We start from the raw sequence: 18,108 nt of genomic DNA on the forward strand, positions 1-18,108 counted from the left end.
CTGAGGGATGCCTTCTAAGGCAGAGAGGAAGGGAAGTTCTCAGAAGTGTACAGAGACACGGTGTTAAAATATTGATAAAGTTCCCCTAAACGCTAGTGTTGTACTGAACCGGCCAAACCGCAGAGCCACACACTTCAGAGCGCAGGATTATACACACACGCAGTCGCAGACTCGGGAGTGCACATGTTGAAGTCGCACACTCACTGCAGAATAGTATTGTTGAGTTCTAAAATATTACACAGTAGCTATCAATCCGTTGTTAAAAAAAAAATGAAATGTTAAAATGCATTCGAGGGCAATATGAAAATATTCAGATAAACCTTGACATAAGGTCTTTGTCTCCAATGACTACCAGTCTCAATGAGGAAGCAGAGTGAAGAAGCATGGTGGCTAATGGGTCATTTTGCCACTTCCTGATTACTAGGAGACGTGAGGTATTTTGCGATGGTGGTGGAGAAGAAATTGTCTTTGCTCCCGCTGGTTAACTTCACAAATAATTATTTGCAGAAAGAAGAGGAAGAGGAGGAAAGACAAAAATCAAAATAAAAGCTGTAATGACGAAGACCGAGTGAGGCAGTGTCATAAACCTGCGTTGGTTTCTCCTGGCAACGTTGTCCATCCCAGAATATGATTGTATTTCATGAGACCCATTTCCCTCTGGGTTTCTTTGTGGAGGACTTGACTTGCCTGAAAGATAACTGTGGAGGAGAGGAGCTCCCTCTCTTCTCTCCCCCATGCTTCCAGCTGGTCTAAGCTAAACTGCCTCTTTACCCCCACTGAATAGGGAACTAGCTCTTTTAATCCTGCTCGGTTTTTCCTTCTTTTTTTTTGCCTATATAAATCTTAATGAGCTTTTCACCTTTTAAGCAGATGGCTTAGGCTGGATTTCTCCATGAGAGTAGGGGTGAGTCTCTGTCACGTTTTGCACAATTTGTTTCAACTAGCCGAGTCCTTGAGGGGGTTTTAGGGCTTTGAGTGGGTAATGTGCTGTTTCTCCTCTCTCCTCTGTCCTCTCTCGCCGTTCGGCACGGCACCCGCTCTGCCCTAATGAAATCAGCTCACCCTCTCCCCTTTCTATTTCTCTCTCATGACGGGCTGAGCACTATCACAATCACAACAGGAAGCCCCTGTCTGACTGCTACAGAGGTAAATGAGAGGAGAGATAGTGTGTGTGTGTGCGTGCATGTGCGTGTGTGTGTGTGTGACCTACCTGCCAGGGCACTCTCCTGCTTGGGGCAAATTCCTTTGGTGGGCGTCACCATCAGCCTCTCATCCTCTTCCTCCTCCGGTGTCACCTGGATTCCGATTTCCACCGGTTCCACCACTTTCCTCAGCTGGCCGTGACCGTGGCGACCCTGGTTCTGCTGCTGCTGGTGGGGCGGGGAGGGGCTGCTGCGGTCGGCGGCCATCTTGTCGTAGCAGCCAGGACCTTGCAGTAGGGCCTGGCACTGCTTCTTCTTGTGCTCGATGAAGAGCAGGATGTCTCCCAGGGGGAAGTTCATCTGACACTGGCCACAGGTGAGCAGGTCGTGGTCCCCCAGCCCCATGGCCAGGCTGTCGGATAGGCTGGGGTCCAGCAGGGCCGGGTGGGACAACAGGGGGTGGGGGTGAGGTTGAAGGTGAGGGTGAGGTTGAGGGTGGGGGTGAGGTTGGGTGAGGGAGTCAGACACGGAAAGTCCGCCATCCACATGGTCAGCCTCCGCCGCTGAGAGAGAGAGAAAGTGAGAGAGAGAGAGAGAGAGGGGGGGGGGGGGGGGGTTATTATAAATAGTGTGATTTGTTCTGTGGAAGTGTAGAACACAGCTCTGGGTTATAGCAGGGGTTCCCAGACGTATTCACTCGGGGCCCCCCTTCCAGCATTGGGGAACATGACACACACTGTTCACACCCCTCTAATTTTGCAGGTTTATAGCTTATTTCCTGCAATTCTGCGCATGTTGTCATGGGCTGCAAAGGAAATGTTGCACATTTTAAAGCTAATTTAAAAAATTTTAAAAAACGTTAGATGACAAGATAAAAAACGTTGGATGACATGGGCTTGTTGATCCGGACATTTCTGACAAGGTATGGTATGACTAACATGACAAGAGGAACTGATTTTGAAATTGCACCTTGCACGTTATACTATCACAACTTTCAAGAGTAAGTTTAAAGGGGGGGGACTTCTGAGCTCCCCTGCCAAACCACTGGGTTATAGGACTCTGTCTGAAAGAAAGAGAGAAAGAGAGAAAGAAAGAAAGAGAGAGAAAGAGAGAGAGAGAGAGAGAGAGAGAGAGAGAGAGAGAGAGAGAGAGAGAGAGAGAGAGAGAGAGAGAGAGAGAGAGAGAGAGAGAGAGAGACTGGCATTTTCTACAACCACAAAAGCCCTGCAGATCTGCTGGCTGATTCTGTCACCTAGATAAACAGAGACTCACAAACCGCAGACAACTGCCCTCTACTCCCTCTCCCCCTTCCTCTCTCATATCCTCCATTTTGAAATATCATCCTACACCTTTCAACACGTGGCTACAATCGCCTCTTTGTAGTCCGAGGCTCTCGTTCGGTGTTGCCACCTTCACACTCTTACAATAAAACCTCTCTGACTGCCACTTCTCGCTGCGCCTCTTCATCTCCTCCCTACTTCCTTTGCCTGTTTCTCTTCACCCCACTGACCTTAGCTGGCTAGAGCGTCTCTCAGACACATGCCAACTTCAGCCAGCGCTGTGCTGTTGTTCGTCAGGCTTTGAGCTGCGCTGAGCAGAGTGTCTCTCTACCGTACTGTACTACTGTGCTGTCTTGTACTGTGGTGCACAGGGTTCAAGTTCATGTGTGCAGAGAGCATGTTTGTAGATACGTGGGGCTGTATATAAACTGTGATGCTATCGCCACGGCAATCATAGCTGAGATGTTATCCTCACACACACACCAGCGGCGCGGGGTAAGAGAGAGGGCGGGAGAGAGAGGGCGGGAGAGAGAGAGGGAGAGAGAGGGCGGGAGAGAGAGGGCGGGAGAGAGAGGGAGAGAGAGAGAGAGAGGGAGAGAGAGGGAGAGAGAGGGAGAGAGAGGGAGAGAGAGAGGGAGAGAGAGGGAGAGGGAGAGAGAGAGGGAGAGAGAGGGCGGGAGAGAGAGGGAGAGGGAGAGAGAGAGGGAGAGAGAGGGCGGGAGAGAGAGAGAGGGAGAGGGAGAGAGAGAGAGGTCTCAGGGAGAGAGATAAAGTGGTACGCAGAAGAGAAGCTGGGGGTGAGGACAGAGGTAAAGACAGGTTGACAGGTTAAGAGAGAGAGAGAGAGAAGAAGGGATAGAGAAAGAGGGGGGTTTGAGCAACTGATAAAAAGAGGTTGATTTTTTAAAAAGCAAGGGTAAAAGATATAGGTAGCGTGAGCCCCTGGCATGCTGCTCAGGTAGCCCTGTTTACATGTCCCCCAGGACTCTCTCCCTCCTTCACTAATTGTAGATGATGGATCACCAGCAGGCTGTGCATCCTTCTGCCATTTGTATAAGCTCCAAATTATAAATGCAGACAGGTTTGTAATGTCGAACTGAGCAAAGGCCTCTGGATATATGATCACACCTTTAGCATGTGTTTGTTTTGCTCATGTTTATTTTTTAACAGAAACAGCCACAACGGGTTAAAAACATCATCCCCAATTATTACCACAGTCAAAAGTGTATACAGGACATTCAGTGAATGGAAATACTGTGTTTGATTTTATTCAATGGCATTCAATACTTCTACTTTTAATATAATACATTATTATTATGAACTGCCATACCTATGGTCCCTGTAGTACATATGGAGAAGAAAAACAACTCATTTTTGTATTCTATTGCTTCCCTGTGATGTAAAATAGACATTGCCTGATCAATGCCGGATGACCCTGTCGTGGAAGACATGAGGACAGGTAGGTGCATTTTGCCTCGGCTTCACTTTTCCAGCATCATATCTAGATGCACGTAGCATTACGGTTGACATGCAACCATTGTGTTGTATGATCACACACAGGAGTGTGCGTGTGCGGGTGCGTGCGTGTCATGGCCTGATCCTGATTCACCCCCCCCCACACACACACACACACACACACACACACACTCACACACACACACACAGAGCCGAGGTGCCCTGCAGGCATAGGCAGGCCATCTGTGCATCAAATTAGGCTGCAGTGGTTCTCCTGTGTAAATGAACAAGCCACAGAGATCAGCCCACACACACACACACACACACACACACACACGCAGTTATAAACAATTGTGCTATCAGGCACTCACTTTGCATTGCATTGTGGGAACTAAGGTCGATTTCCTGCTGTGAGTAGAGAGGTGTGGTGACATCAGGAAGTGACTGTAGACAGCTCAACACACTCTGATCAGGACCTGTGAATCACAGCCTAGCTAAATGTTGCTCTCTGATTTACCCTGGGAAGGTATTCAGAGAAGTCTAAATATCGCTACCTGAAGGATTCGGCTCCTATAGACCACAGAAGGACATCAGTAGTGTCAGTGGTGTTAAGCCTGGGCTGACTAGGCTTTACTCTGCACTCTAGAAGACTGGCATGAGTCAAACAAACAAACACTGTCAGATTGTGTGGGATTGGATCAGTGAACTGTGCTGAGATTCTAGGACAGTCTATGATGGCGTCTGCACGCACGCTGTTGTCCACGGCACCCCTTGCCTACCACCCCCCCCGATAACCATGCTGTCACCTAGGTTACATTACGTCTCATCATTCTCTCTGATCCCTCAACAAATACTTCCTATAATTCCATTAGAGCCTCAGAAATGTCAAATGTTACTCATCTTCATCCAGCACGCTCCGCAGAGACAGGAGGCGTGCGTCGAATTAGAGCCCTATTCCCTATCTAGTGCACTAGGGTGTTGATTTGGATACAGCCTACAGATTAGGGGACGCGAAGGAGAGAGAGAGAGAGAGAGAGAGAGAGAGAGAGAGATCTGGCCTCATGCATCTGGCCTCCTGCAAACTGAAGACTCAATGTGTTTGACCTGTATTAAAGTCAGTGGCTTTTTGAGCAGAAAAGACAAGCTGATATAAGTTTCCGTTTGTTTTCTAGCTGACATGTTCTCTGTGGCTTTTGTCTCCGGGACACAAAATTAGCAGGTCTTGATGAGGTTGGTAGGTTGTTGCTCAAGACGTGGCTTAGGGTGTGGGTCTCTATGCAAATGACAGATGTGAAGGGAGGAAGGAAGAAACTCCTGACTTTGGCCTAATTGACCTAATAAGGCTGGTTGAGTCTGAGGAGAACCTTGGTAACAAGTAGTTCACTATGTACTGTACGGAATAGGGTGCCATTTTGGGACGTAGTCTGAGTCAGAGAACCTACTAATTGGGTTTCAATTAGCGGGTGTAAAGCACAAAAACCCAAAGCAAATTGAGCGTCTAAGAATGAACGACAAGCTAAAATGGACGGAAGCCTTCACTTTCTAGCAACCAGCCAGCTCATCTTTTTTTAATTTCAGAGAAACTCCACTCATAGTGTTTCTCCCAAAGGAGAGTGAAATTGCTGCTGACAGGTATCTGGCCAATCAGATTGTCCGTCTCGCTGGCCCAGAAGGGAGGGAGGGAGGGAGGGAGGGAAGGAAGGAAGGAAGGAAGGAAGGAAGGAAGGAAGGAAGGAAGGAAGGAAGGAAGGAAGGAAGGAAGGAAGGAAGGAAGGAAGGAAGGAAGGAAGGAAGGAAGGAAGGAAGGAAGGAAGCCGGGGAAAATACCTAATCAAACTATAAAAGACAGTTTACTGTTTGTTCACTATTTTCCTCCATGCCGTGCTACACCACGCCGTGGCAGGCGGCTCTCACCAAGGCTGCGTGTTTGCGGCTGAGACTGCAGTCAGTGCCACCACACACACACACACACACAACATGCCAACACACACGCCAACACACACACACTCTCACAGAGACGTAAAGCACAAACACATTCACACACAAATGCAGACGTGCCGAATGCACACCGGTCTGGTATATGCACAAAGAAAACAGCGCTTAACTCACATACCTCCCCCTCCCGAATGTACTGTCAACCTAACCAACTTTCAGCCAACCTCAATAGAACTGAGGAAGAGCCCTGTCAGACACAGACACAAGCTAGGCTTAGATACACATACAAACACTTAGACAAAAATTCACACTTCTCCTGTAAATATACACATACTTAACACAAACAAACAGGCCTATAGGGCTTAGGCAAGGTCCACAACCAGACACCCAGGCCTGGGTTCACACGCCGTTTCGCTGGTCACCCAGGCCTGGATACACACACTGCCTGACAGAGTTAACAACCAGAAAGCCACTCTCTCTAACCAACCATAATCACACAGTACATATCTGAGTGGGTTTCAAACCAGAGGGTATATATTAAACATCTCAGAGTAAAGATCTCTCTCTCTCTCTCTCTCTCTCTCTCTATCTCTCTCTCTGTCTCTCTCTGTCTCTCTCTGTCTCTCTGTCTCTCTCTGTCTCTCTCTGTCTCTCTCTGTCTCTCTGTGTCTCTCTCTCTCGCTCTCTCTCTGTCTCTCTCTCTCTCTCTGTGTCTCTCTCTCTCTCCCTCTCTCTCTCTCTCTGTCTCTCTCTGTCTCTCTCTGTCTCTCTCTGTCTCTCTCTGTCTCTCTCTCTGTCTCTCTCTGTCTCTCTCTGTCTCTCTCTGTCTCTCTCTCTGTCTCTCTCTGTCTCTCTCTCTGTCTCTCTCTGTCTCTCTCTGTCTCTCTCTCTCTCTCTCTCTCACAAACACACACTTTTACTGAAGCTTTTGTCACCAATGAGCGTGACACTAAGTGCTTCTGGTATGAGTCTAGCTGGAAAGAGTCTAGCAGGTATGCTACTTGGCCTGATATTTAAATGCTAAATGCAGTAACACACAAAGCATAAAACCAACATCGCAGGGTTTAAGGTTAGCTTTAACAGGTACGTGTCCAGACCAACTAGCTCTACAGTCTCACGTCAGAAGAATTTCAAAGTGTTCCAGGTTAAGATTAAGCATTAACTCTGAACACTTAAGGTAAGGGTTAAGGTTTCTATCGCTGGATTTGAACAGAGGCATGTGCTTTACACCCATCCGCCAACCCCGTCAACAACACCCTAGCAAAACCGAAACCTACTTGAAGATAACAGAGCTCACTTTTGCCCCTAGTGGACAGTTTCCACATCCTCTCCCGACGTCCTCAAACATGGATGGACTTCGAATAGTGACTTGCATCCCGGGTGACCTGGCTGGTCCAGACGCAGCTGCAGTCAAGAACACACACACGGTAAGGAGTGTGTGAATGGAGATTACGTTTTGAATTGGAAATATTCTAGCTGTGGACTTTGAACACACACACGTGCACACATGCATTGATTCCAAGGTTTGTATGTGTGTATGAGAGAGAGTTTGAGCTGCCGTAGTAGTAAGCCTTTCCTCTGCTCCTACCCAGCCAAGCCTGGGTTAATTAAGAAAGAGAGAGAGAGAGAGAGAGAGAGAGAGAGAGAGAGACAGAGAGAGAGAGAGACAGAGAGAGACAGAGACAGACAGAGAGAGAGACAGAGAGAGAGAGAGGGGATGGTAGGAAGGAAGGCAGGAGGCCCATACTCTATAACATGTATCCACTTGTAGGCGTAGGCTGGTGAAGGAAAACTACACACACACACACACATGTATCTGCAGTCACTGCCATGTACAGACTGCAGAAGACAGATAACTCACAGAAAGGCACACAGACACACAGTGAGAGAGCTAAGAGACAGGAACTTTACACACTTCTAGGTATGTTGCCCAGTGGATCCAGCCCAGCTGTGGACGGAGCAGAGCGTCACACACTGTCAGAGCACTATAGAGACCCAGGGAGTGTCGTAAATCAGCCTATGAAAACTCTGCATGGAGTCACGGACACGGCTGAGACCTAACCGGAACACTACACTACAGCCTGAACCCAGCGCTACTACAGCCCTCTAGGTTCGGTCCCAAATGGCACCCTGCTCCCTAGTTAGTGCAATGTGCAGTGCTCTGGTCAAAAGTAGTGCACGGTATAGGGAATATGGTTACATTTGGAGTGCAACCTCTGTCCTCTACCCTCACATACCTTCACACAGACAAGCATAGCCTCCTCACCCAACATCAAAAACACAGAGAGAGAGAGAGAGAGAGAGAGAGAGAGAGAGAGAGAGAGAGAGAGAGAGAGAGAGAGAGAGAGACAAAGGTACAGGACACGCAGGAGGAGGAAGGAAGGAAGAGAGGAGAAACAAGGAGAGAATATGCGAGCGTATTAATCAAAGGGACCAGGCAGACATTTTGTTAAATTGCTCTGGCGAGAACGCCTTGTCTGAGAGAGGAGAGGTTTATTTACTGAATAATTACACGCTTTCTGCTAGATACATACAGCATATACCTAGCTAGCTACCAAAATTATTTTACCATCCATCTACATTACAGTACATACTACATGCATCTAGGTTTACACCAAATCGTTCTGGAATTGGAAACATGGTGGCATCAACTGCAAACAAAACTTACATTTCATGTTCTTAAAAAAATAAATATAGCTCAGTAAAATAATCTAAGTTCTACTTTTAGAATCAAATTGTGTATTTATGTAAATGATCTCTTTAATCTGCAGCTTAAATGGAACGGGCATGGGGTTAAAGATGTATCTCATTCTTTTTGAATTATCTTATCAAATGTTGATTATTGGTCCATGTTTGGAAGAGAGAGAAGGAAGGAGCGGAGGTTTGCGGATGCTGTAGGGCCGGCTGCCAGAGACAGAGGTGTTGACAGTCGGACTCTAAACGGGGTGTTTGAACACCAACATCATCTAAAAACATCCACACAGAGTCGTCAAAAAGCTCACTCGAACTCCTACTACCTAGCCCCATCCCCCACGACAACACACACATTTAGGAAATATGGCTTTCTACTCTCTCAGCTCATACTACAAGAGCTGCATACCACCCGCACACACAGCCTAAGAGCTCCCCCTAGCAGGTGGAAGGAAGCACGTCTAGAGAAAGAGCGGGAGAGGGAGAGAGACAGAGTCGGAGAGAGGGAGGCAAAGAGCAAGACTTTATACCCCATAGAGAAAGGAGGTATTGAAACAGCTAACAACATGAAGACAGACAGTGTTAAGCGATCCAGTGAGGACAGACAGACAGTTCACCATCCCTAAAGTAAGCAAACCAGGCCTCTGGCATGCAGGTTATGGAAAGAGATAGATAGTGAGGATGGAGAAAGAGAGAGCGAGAGAGAGCGAGAGAGAGTGAGAGTTGGTGCTCTTCAGATGGTATTAAAAGTGGGGACATGGATGATACGGTATTAGTAGCCTATTGAGCACATGGATGGTACAGTATTAGTAGCCTATTGAGGACATGGATGGTACAGTATTAGTAGCCTATTGAGGACATGGATGGTACAGTATTAGTAGCCTATTGAGGACATGTATGGTACAGTATTAGTAGCCTATTGAGCACATGGATTGTACAGTATTAGTAGCCTATTGAGCACATATATGGTACAGTATTAGTAGCCTATTGAGCACATATATGGTACAGTATTAGTAGCCTATTGAGCACATGGATGGTACAGTATTAGTAGCCTATTGAGGACATGGATGGTACAGTATTAGTAGCCTATTGAGGACATAGATGGTACAGTATTAGTAGCCTATTGAGCACATGGATGGTACAGTATTAGTAGCCTATTGAGGACATAGATGGTACAGTATTAGTAGCCTATTGAGGACATGGATGGTACAGTATTAGTAGCCTACTGAGCACATGGATGGTACAGTATTAGTAGCCTATTGAGCACATATATGGTACAGTATTAGTAGCCTATTGAGCACATATATGGTACAGTATTAGTAGCCTATTGAGGACATGGATGGTACAGTATTAGTAGCCTATTGAGGACATATATGGTACAGTATTAGTAGCCTATTGAGGACATAGATGGTACAGTATTAGTAGCCTATTGAGGACATGGATGGTACAGTATTAGTAGCCTATTGAGAACATGGATGGTACAGTATTAGTAGCCTATTGAGAACATGGATGGTACAGTATTAGTAGCCTATTGAGGACATAGATGGTACAGTATTAGTAGCCTATTGAGCACATATATGGTACAGTATTAGTAGCCTATTGAGGACATGGATGGTACAGTATTAGTAGCCTATTGAGCACATGGATTGTACAGTATTAGTAGCCTATTGAGGACATGGTTGGTACAGTATTAGTAGCCTATTGAGGACATAGATGGTACATTATTAGTAGCCTATTGAGGACATAGATGGTACAGTATTAGTAGCCTATTGAGGACATAGATGGTACAGTATTAGTAGCCTATTGAGGACATGGATGGTACAGTATTAGTAGCCTATTGAGGACATGGATGGTACAGTATTAGTAGCCTATTGAGGACATGGATGGTACAGTATTAGTAGCCTATTGAGGACATAGAAGGCTTTTGGACAAGTGAACCAATGACCATCTAATCGGGAGAATAAGTATAGGTATGCTGCTTTCTGAAACTGTTGTCTTTTACTGAATACTCAATTATTCACAAAACAACAACTAGGGATTCCTGCCTTGCTCTTTCCGCTTCTAAGTTCTGTGAATATTATGAATTGATACACATAAAGATGCTTTTTGTGTTTCTCTCTTACAGGCACACACACACACACACACACGCAGAACAACAACGCCGGTGACTTCAGGCTTTAGAGATAAATAGCAACACCTTCCCTAAACAACAACTAGGGATTCCTGCCTTGCTCTTTCTTCTGTAAATATTATGAATTGATACACATAAAATAATAGTATTCAAGCCTTTTGTCGGAATTCGTAAATTAGGGCCACACTATAATTATTTCCAAAAACACTGTGGCCCAATCACACGGATTATCATCATCCGGTTTTGAAACGGTTGAACAAAATGGCCCATGGCATTAATAAAAAAGTGTGTCCAGTTATTATTTTAGGGGAGAATGTATTTTTTTATTCCCAACAGACCTATTGAGCCCAATGTAGGTAAAAAATGTTCACCGATACACAGAGACTGTGCGGCAAAACCTCTAACACGTCTTAGAATGAACACTGGTCGTTCCTCTGTCTGTCTGTCTGTCTGTCTATGGGTTCTCTACAGAACAAAGAGCAGCACAGTGGGGTTCCCCTCTGGTTCTCACTCGCTCCCAACGCAATGGGAAACATGCATCTCAAGTGGTCTCGGCTGTAATTTACACAATGTATCGCACACTGGGCCGACACACTATGTGTGTGTGTGAGTGTGTGCTTGTGTGTGTGTTGTTTTTTTCGGTTGCCGTATATCTAATGGAAAGATATAGTTTAAATGTTAAAGGATTAAATTGTTTTTACTAATCTAAAAAACTACAAAATATTTAAATGTAAATATCTTGAAAAAATCTGATAATTACAAGGCACAAATAATATTTATTGGACTGTGTAGCTATACAGACTAAACCCATCATTTGCAGTCGCCTATATCAGTTTAATATAAGATACCGCGGCTGAGGCGCAGTTTACCAAAGATAGTGTTCTAATTTCCATGTTTGAAAACATGCTTTAAATCCACATTTTTCCAAAACGAACATATTCAAACAGATATCCATGCGGCACCTGGAAATGTATCAATGTTTCACACTTATTGGTCGGTCGTTAAGGTCCCAGAGAACGTGGTGTGGTGTGTTGTGTTATAATACAGCATACACAACCTCCGGGCTGCTGGCGAGTCAGTAAATGCGTTGAAGTGCAACACTGCAAAGTTTTCAGTTCTCCTTGCCTTCCTTCGCTAAGAAGAACAAATCTGAATGAACTAGTGCAATTGAACCTTTGTCGAAGCCGGCTGTCTCAAAGGCACTCACGGGGCTAATCCAAGAGGAAGACCTTCACTTAACTACGACTGAATGCCATAGACGACGTGTTAATTAGTAGGCAGACGCAAGCACACACACATACACACACTTTTTTAATGCTTTCTTAAGACCTCCCCTTTAAGTAAAAAAGGAGGGGAGATAGAAGAACACATAACACATGGTTTCATCATCGTATGTCACAATAATATAAGATTTTAAGTAAAGCATCTGCGGCGAAGACATTTTAGTGACTTGCAACAGAATGAAGAGTTCACTTAGCTGAATAGATAAAACGCATTTTTTTTTTTTTTTATCGACACAAGTTCTCAACAGCCAAATTAAAATAATGTGACATATTGGTTGCTTCAAACGGATATATTATGTGAAAGAATTATGCCCGGTTTGCTGATGCCGTACGTGCATGTGAGATTCGGCATTCACGTGTGTGAATTTGCATATGCATGCATGTACTGTGTGTGTGTGTGTGTGTGTGTGTGTGTGTGTGTGTGTGTGTGTGTGTGTGTGTGTGTGTGTGTGTGTGTGTGTGTGTTTGTGTGTGTGTGTGTGTGTGTGTGTGTGTGTGCATTCAACCATACATCCAAAAACCATTGCCAGAGACATTAAATGCACAAGTGCCATGCCACAGGTTGCAGCCAGCTCCTCCCCTGACTGAACAACCATGACTTAGAACTGAACACTTATCAGACAGGTTTGACCTGCTAGAGATTCTGACTTCCCCTAATCATCCTAGTCACGGGGTGTACTGTACTATTCTACTGCACCATTCAAAACTCACTGAAAGCCCGACGTTTCTACCAAAGTGTTTATATGAAAATGTGTTCTGCATACACAGCCACACAGAGACAAACAGGGGCATGCAGAGAAGTGCAGAGTCGTTAGGGTGTGTGTGTGTGTGTGTGTGTGTGTGTGTGTGTGTGTGTGTGTGTGTGTGTGTGTGTGTGTGTGTGTGTGTGTGTGTGTGTGTGTGTGTGTGTGTGTGTATGTACTAAGACAGGGGGAGGCAGGATACACTATAAGGCCATGTGTGTGTGTGCACCCTCACACCAATCTAAGGGTTGTCTCAGAAGTAGATTGACACTCCGATTGTCAGTCAGTCACCAGTTTCCTTCCAACATTAGTGTGGTCGCCATATTTATTCAATTACCACAGTCATAGTCTACATTGGAGATTTGTCTTGGATACTCATACAACACTAAAACAGGCCTGTTCTACCTCTGCTGTAACCATAGCTACCTCTCACACACACACACACACAAAGACACGCAATCAGCTCTAAGTCTGATAACTTCTCAAATCTATAGGTTCCAGATCAACAAGGTACATTCATATATATATGACACAGGAGGTGTGTATCTCACAGGCCAATTGTAAACGCTGTACTGTCCAGTGTCCTGCAGAGTTTAGTGGGAGTAGGATGGCCGTGCTTGCCCCTCTGCAAGCGAAACAAATCATTGCAGTTATTTGAATCAATTTGCAAGCCAATGACAACAGGAGCGGATGAAGACAGGATGGGATAACTAGCTAGAGGAGAAATCTGTGTTAAATGATGGAAGACTGGAGCAGTAGCCATCATAGACAAACCGGAGTCCAGAGGACTGACTCAGGAGCCAGACTAGTAAACAGTAGATACACACACACAGAGAGACATACAGGCACACCCACACACAAAAAAAAACGATTTTGCCATAAAAGTAAGTGGTGTGTGGGAGAGAATGTGCAGAGTACACAGTCCTAACCCCGAACAACACAAAACACATTGGACTCAGATGACATCACCATGGAGGGCCTCTGTTCTCAGTTAGCGGGATGGATTAGACTCGGAGACTACTTCAGAACCCCATTGAAGAAGAAATGACAGAGGGATTTAATTGCTTTGAACTTGGACTCTCATATGCCTAAAAGTGCTCTTTAAAATTTGACCAGGTTATCTTTGTTTCTTCATATGTCTGGTTGGTATTTTGTAGGGTAGCTAGACGTTTAATAAATGTTTATGTAACACAATGCTACTACTATCATATTGTACATTTAAAAAAAATAATAATTAATTAATGAATAGGTGTTTCATACACGTTGATGCGCGATATTAAATAGAGATAGGGTGATACTTTTTTCATAAAATGTCAGCGCTTCCTGATCAATCTTTTCTTGACTATAATCTAACTTGCCACCACTCTGTGCATGCAGCGCTTCGAAGACGCTGGCGCTCCTGCGCCTAACTGCGCTGTTTATGCCCATCAATATCCACTTGTACATGCCGCGTATAGTAGTCCATATCTACCTGCTGTATAAGTCAAAACCTAGAACCTTTACAATAAATGAATTGGTAATAGACATTTAATCGCCTGCAAAAACGCGCACACACACTATTTGAAATTAGAGATGTCTTGGGAAACACATGCTGAATGAATTTTTGAATATCTTAAAGACTGAATATAGAGTAGCTGGATAACAAGGCAACGGGGGAGAGGTCAACAAATCACACGACAAAAAAAAAAGAGAGGATGAAAAGTGGACCGAGCCCACAAAACAAAACCTTATGATGAACATAAATCTGGTAAATCCATATAGCTTGCCAAGACACAAAGTAGGCCTACTCACTTTCAATTACCTCACGATATCCTGAGAAATCTGTATAATTGAAATATGAACACAGGCTATATACACCATGCCAAGGTGTCATTAAATTAATTCAGCTGTCAAATTATTTTGTAATAATGCAATTCGGGGGTGCGGGGAGGGGGGGGGGGGGGGGGGGCGTCAAAGCAGACACTAAGGGCAATGGCAGCTTTGGTTTACAGATGGCGCGAGGATATCTGACTAGTGCTCGATAAAGGGGGGAAACTGTACAATATTTATATGTTTAAATTGTCTTAAGAAATTCAACATATATTCGGTTCAATCCTCCCAAAAAACAACAGGGATACCGGCTTTGGATGTCTGATAAAAGTTTGGTGGTTTGGTAAAAAAAAACGTTTTTTTTATTAGACTACATCTGAAAAGGCTTTGAGATTTTCATTTATCTCCAAACGATGTGTCAATACATCACTATTAGGTTGTCATTATTATCATTATTACATTGGTTGGGAATGTTTGTATTCAAGTAAGAGCACACGTGTATATAAGTGGACTACAGGATCGTGAAAGTGTGACGAAACAGAATAATGTAGTCTACAAACACATGATACTTTCTACGCAGTCAATTGTTCAGTCTATGGACCATAACGCCAAGTTCATCATCTATATGATATTCATCATCTATATGGAGTAAGAAATCAATTGCCTCCGACATGTCAGAGGCCCATTCCCTGACGCCAGGTATTGTACTTGATTCTGTACTTGGCCTGAAGGACTTTGTGCAGCCAAGATACCTGACCGCCTTTTAACCTGCACCAACAACAGCCTATACACGTCATGCAAAGTTCAATTCTCTTTTTGGGAGAGAAGAAGTTGATGGTGATATAACAGTATAAGAGCTTACTGTATACTTAACAGATATTTAGACCTAATAAGGGAAAGGTGTTATTTTCTATATTTATGCAGCTCTCACAAAAGTAGTCTCGACTCGTAGTACATGCATAAAGTCTGTTGAATTTAAATGTAAACCGTAAAACAAATAGAGAACCTGCAATATAATATATTTACTTGTTAAAGCAAAAATGGATTTAAAGGCAATGCCCTTGTGGTACCTTTAGTGTCAAATGCCATTATTTATCAACTAGTGAAAACTTGTTACATTCTGTAGTTCAAAACTATGTTTTTCCCAACCCTGGTGTAACGCACTGAAGAGTTCACAACCCTCACTTAAATTGATCAAATTAGCCACATGTGTGAGTAAAGATAGGCGTCACAAAATGACACATGAACTTCCACTGAATGTAAAAAATAAATAAAAAAGTAAAGAAAGCTGTCCCCAATGAGCTGTGTGATTCTGAGGGAAATGGAAAAGCAGGTACTTACGTGCTATTAATTCTCTCTGTGACACGTGCTGTGGGTTCCCCTGCTTGCGACGGGACATTGCCCTGGCATTTACACTGGCATTGCCCGGAGACCAGCACTCTGAAGGATGGGCTCGCTTCCCTCCTATTGCCTCCTCCTGCTCGGCACTCAACTTTTCACGGGACCTCCACAAGACCGAGGCTCCTGCGCTCGGACCGCCGGCCGGGGAGAGTGGTTGGTCGGGCGTCGTGCTGTAGGCTAGTGGTCCCCTCGTTTGGAGATGCGAAAATGTCTTTTGCGTTTTGTCTCGTCGGTCCACTCTGCCCCTGTGTGTGTGTGACGCGACCGTGGGTAGCCTGGCTGTAGCCTACCTTCAATTCTATTTCACCTTCTCTCTTTAGGCTACTCACACCATTGGCAAAAGGTGTGTGAGAGAAGTGAGATCTGTCCAAGTAGAATAAAGAAAGAGATCAGACGTGGGGGAAATATCCTTGGATGATTGACGGTTGTTGTGAGTGACAGTTGAGATCAAACACCGGCAAGTGTCCCTCCACCTCGTGAGAGAAAAAGAAGAATCAGAACGCGATGGTCAGCGCGCGCTGACAGCTCGGGTACCCAGACTGTGTCCAGTCAATGGCTCAGCCTTACTTCGTTTCTTCTTTAGAAAAATACGAAAAACTCAAATAAAAAAATCGTAAACACACACAATTACAATAATTGATGATACAATTTTAGAAAACTATGAATCCAATTTTTCTTCTTGGGCACTTGGGTATGGCCAAGTGATGGACACTTCTCTTGGTGCAGCCTTGAGCATGCAATGCCAGGTACTTTTCAGTCTCCTCAACTCCAAGTGCTCTGTCCCCTTGTACGGCTCTGTGGAGACCGGGCATACAGGCTGCCACCTCCTTTCTCAATAAATCAAGACCTGCACGCTTTTCTCTCCCCTTTCTCTGTGTGAGTGTGAAGATGGCGGAGTGAGTCCTGCTTCCCCCGAGCTCTCTGTCTCTCTGTGGCTAGAGCTGGCTCCGTACAATGGGATAAAATTCAAGTTCAAGTGCGGACGTGACGTTAAGTCTACAGTGAGAAAGAAAAATTGGAGACTGCAAGAGCACTGGGGGCGACTAGTGGTGGCTTTTCACAACTATCGGATCACCAGCAGCAAACAGTGGACAGCGCACTGCCGCCGTCTCTCAGAGAGAGCAGCAGTGGACGAAGCCGCTCGTTCTCACTGCCTCACAGACACACGCTGAAGGGAAACTCGCTCAGTTTCAGAAAAAAAGAGTCACTTTATTCTTTATTCATGTTATTCAGAAAAGTGTTCAAATATTTTTTATCTCTTATTGACCTTATGACCTAAATAGATTGTTGATTTTTTATTTTTTGCTCAGACCTACTGGGCATATTGCAAGAGCATTCATATCAAATGCATTCATTGTCAGCCGTGAAATATAATTCATTAGAAATATAATGAAAGTGGCGATTTGTTTATATATAAGGTCACTTATTTTATACGTGGATGACGTTATGATGTGGTCAACAAGATGTTTATTATATTTGCGCGTATTTCTGTCTGCGCTTTTGGCGTCCTGGTCTATTACAGTTGGAGCTGATAAGGAGGTGGAGACACTTGTCAGTCGAATAGACGTTCATATAAAGTATGCCCTCTTACATTTTCCATAGGCTATAGACAACATTAGACCCGTTTTCTGAAAGCCTTCCCTATGCGTGGAAATGTGTCGGTGCAATGAGAAACATTTTAACATCGATGCATTTTGTTCAGAGATTTTATCATAAAATACTAGAACATCTTAACTCACTGCAAATGATCAACATAAACACTGGTTGTCATTTGATGTTGATTAGTCATAATTGTCTGCAATGTTTGTTTGATGTTTCAGACAAAAAAAGTGTAGCCTACCGTAGTGCGTCTTATTTATCTCTGAATATTAGTTCTCCGCAGACATTCCTCGATATGCATTTAGATTTGTTAAGCGTTAGATATTCTGTGATAAATGTATCATGACCTAGTAAAAGACGCTAAGCAAATTCCAAGCTTCAAACGCAATTCATCAGAGGTCGATGAAATATATATTGTGCTTAGGCCATCTGTGAACCTTATTACAGGGTTATAGACAACCTGGCTATAACCTATCCTCTATGTGTCTTATTCGCTATTTACAAGATTTACACATGATTCGGACTCACCCGTTCAGCCTAATGTTAGTGTCCAACGATTGGAAGAATTAAGTATATGTTTTTGAAAAATGAACCGGAGTGCAAACTATTGACACAACTGACTCATTCCTGCGGTCCTAG

The 18,108-nt window shown here is 44.4% G+C and overlaps 1 protein-coding gene across 3 annotated transcripts in view; it reads right to left on the reverse strand.

The window, feature by feature from the left end:
• bcl11ba (BAF chromatin remodeling complex subunit BCL11B a) overlaps positions 1 to 16,964 on the reverse strand; it is a 61,703-nt gene extending 44,739 nt beyond the window's left edge. The window contains exons 1-2 of one of the 3 annotated variants that reach the window (XM_036954641.1): positions 15,811 to 16,964; positions 1,211 to 1,705 (exon numbers count right to left, since the gene is read on the reverse strand). In XM_036954641.1, coding sequence (XP_036810536.1) covers positions 1,211 to 1,705; positions 15,811 to 15,868 — 553 coding nt within the window. In that variant the 5' untranslated portion in view covers positions 15,869 to 16,964. The remainder of the gene's footprint in view (positions 1 to 1,210; positions 1,706 to 15,810) is intronic. The other 2 variants (XM_036954642.1, XM_036954640.1) reach the window with 2 other exon arrangements.
• Between the last annotated feature and the right edge of the window lie 1,144 nt (positions 16,965 to 18,108).

The sequence above is a fragment of the Oncorhynchus mykiss genome, chromosome 19 (assembly GCF_013265735.2).
Source record: "Oncorhynchus mykiss isolate Arlee chromosome 19, USDA_OmykA_1.1, whole genome shotgun sequence".
Classification (NCBI taxonomy): Eukaryota; Metazoa; Chordata; class Actinopteri; order Salmoniformes; family Salmonidae; genus Oncorhynchus; species Oncorhynchus mykiss.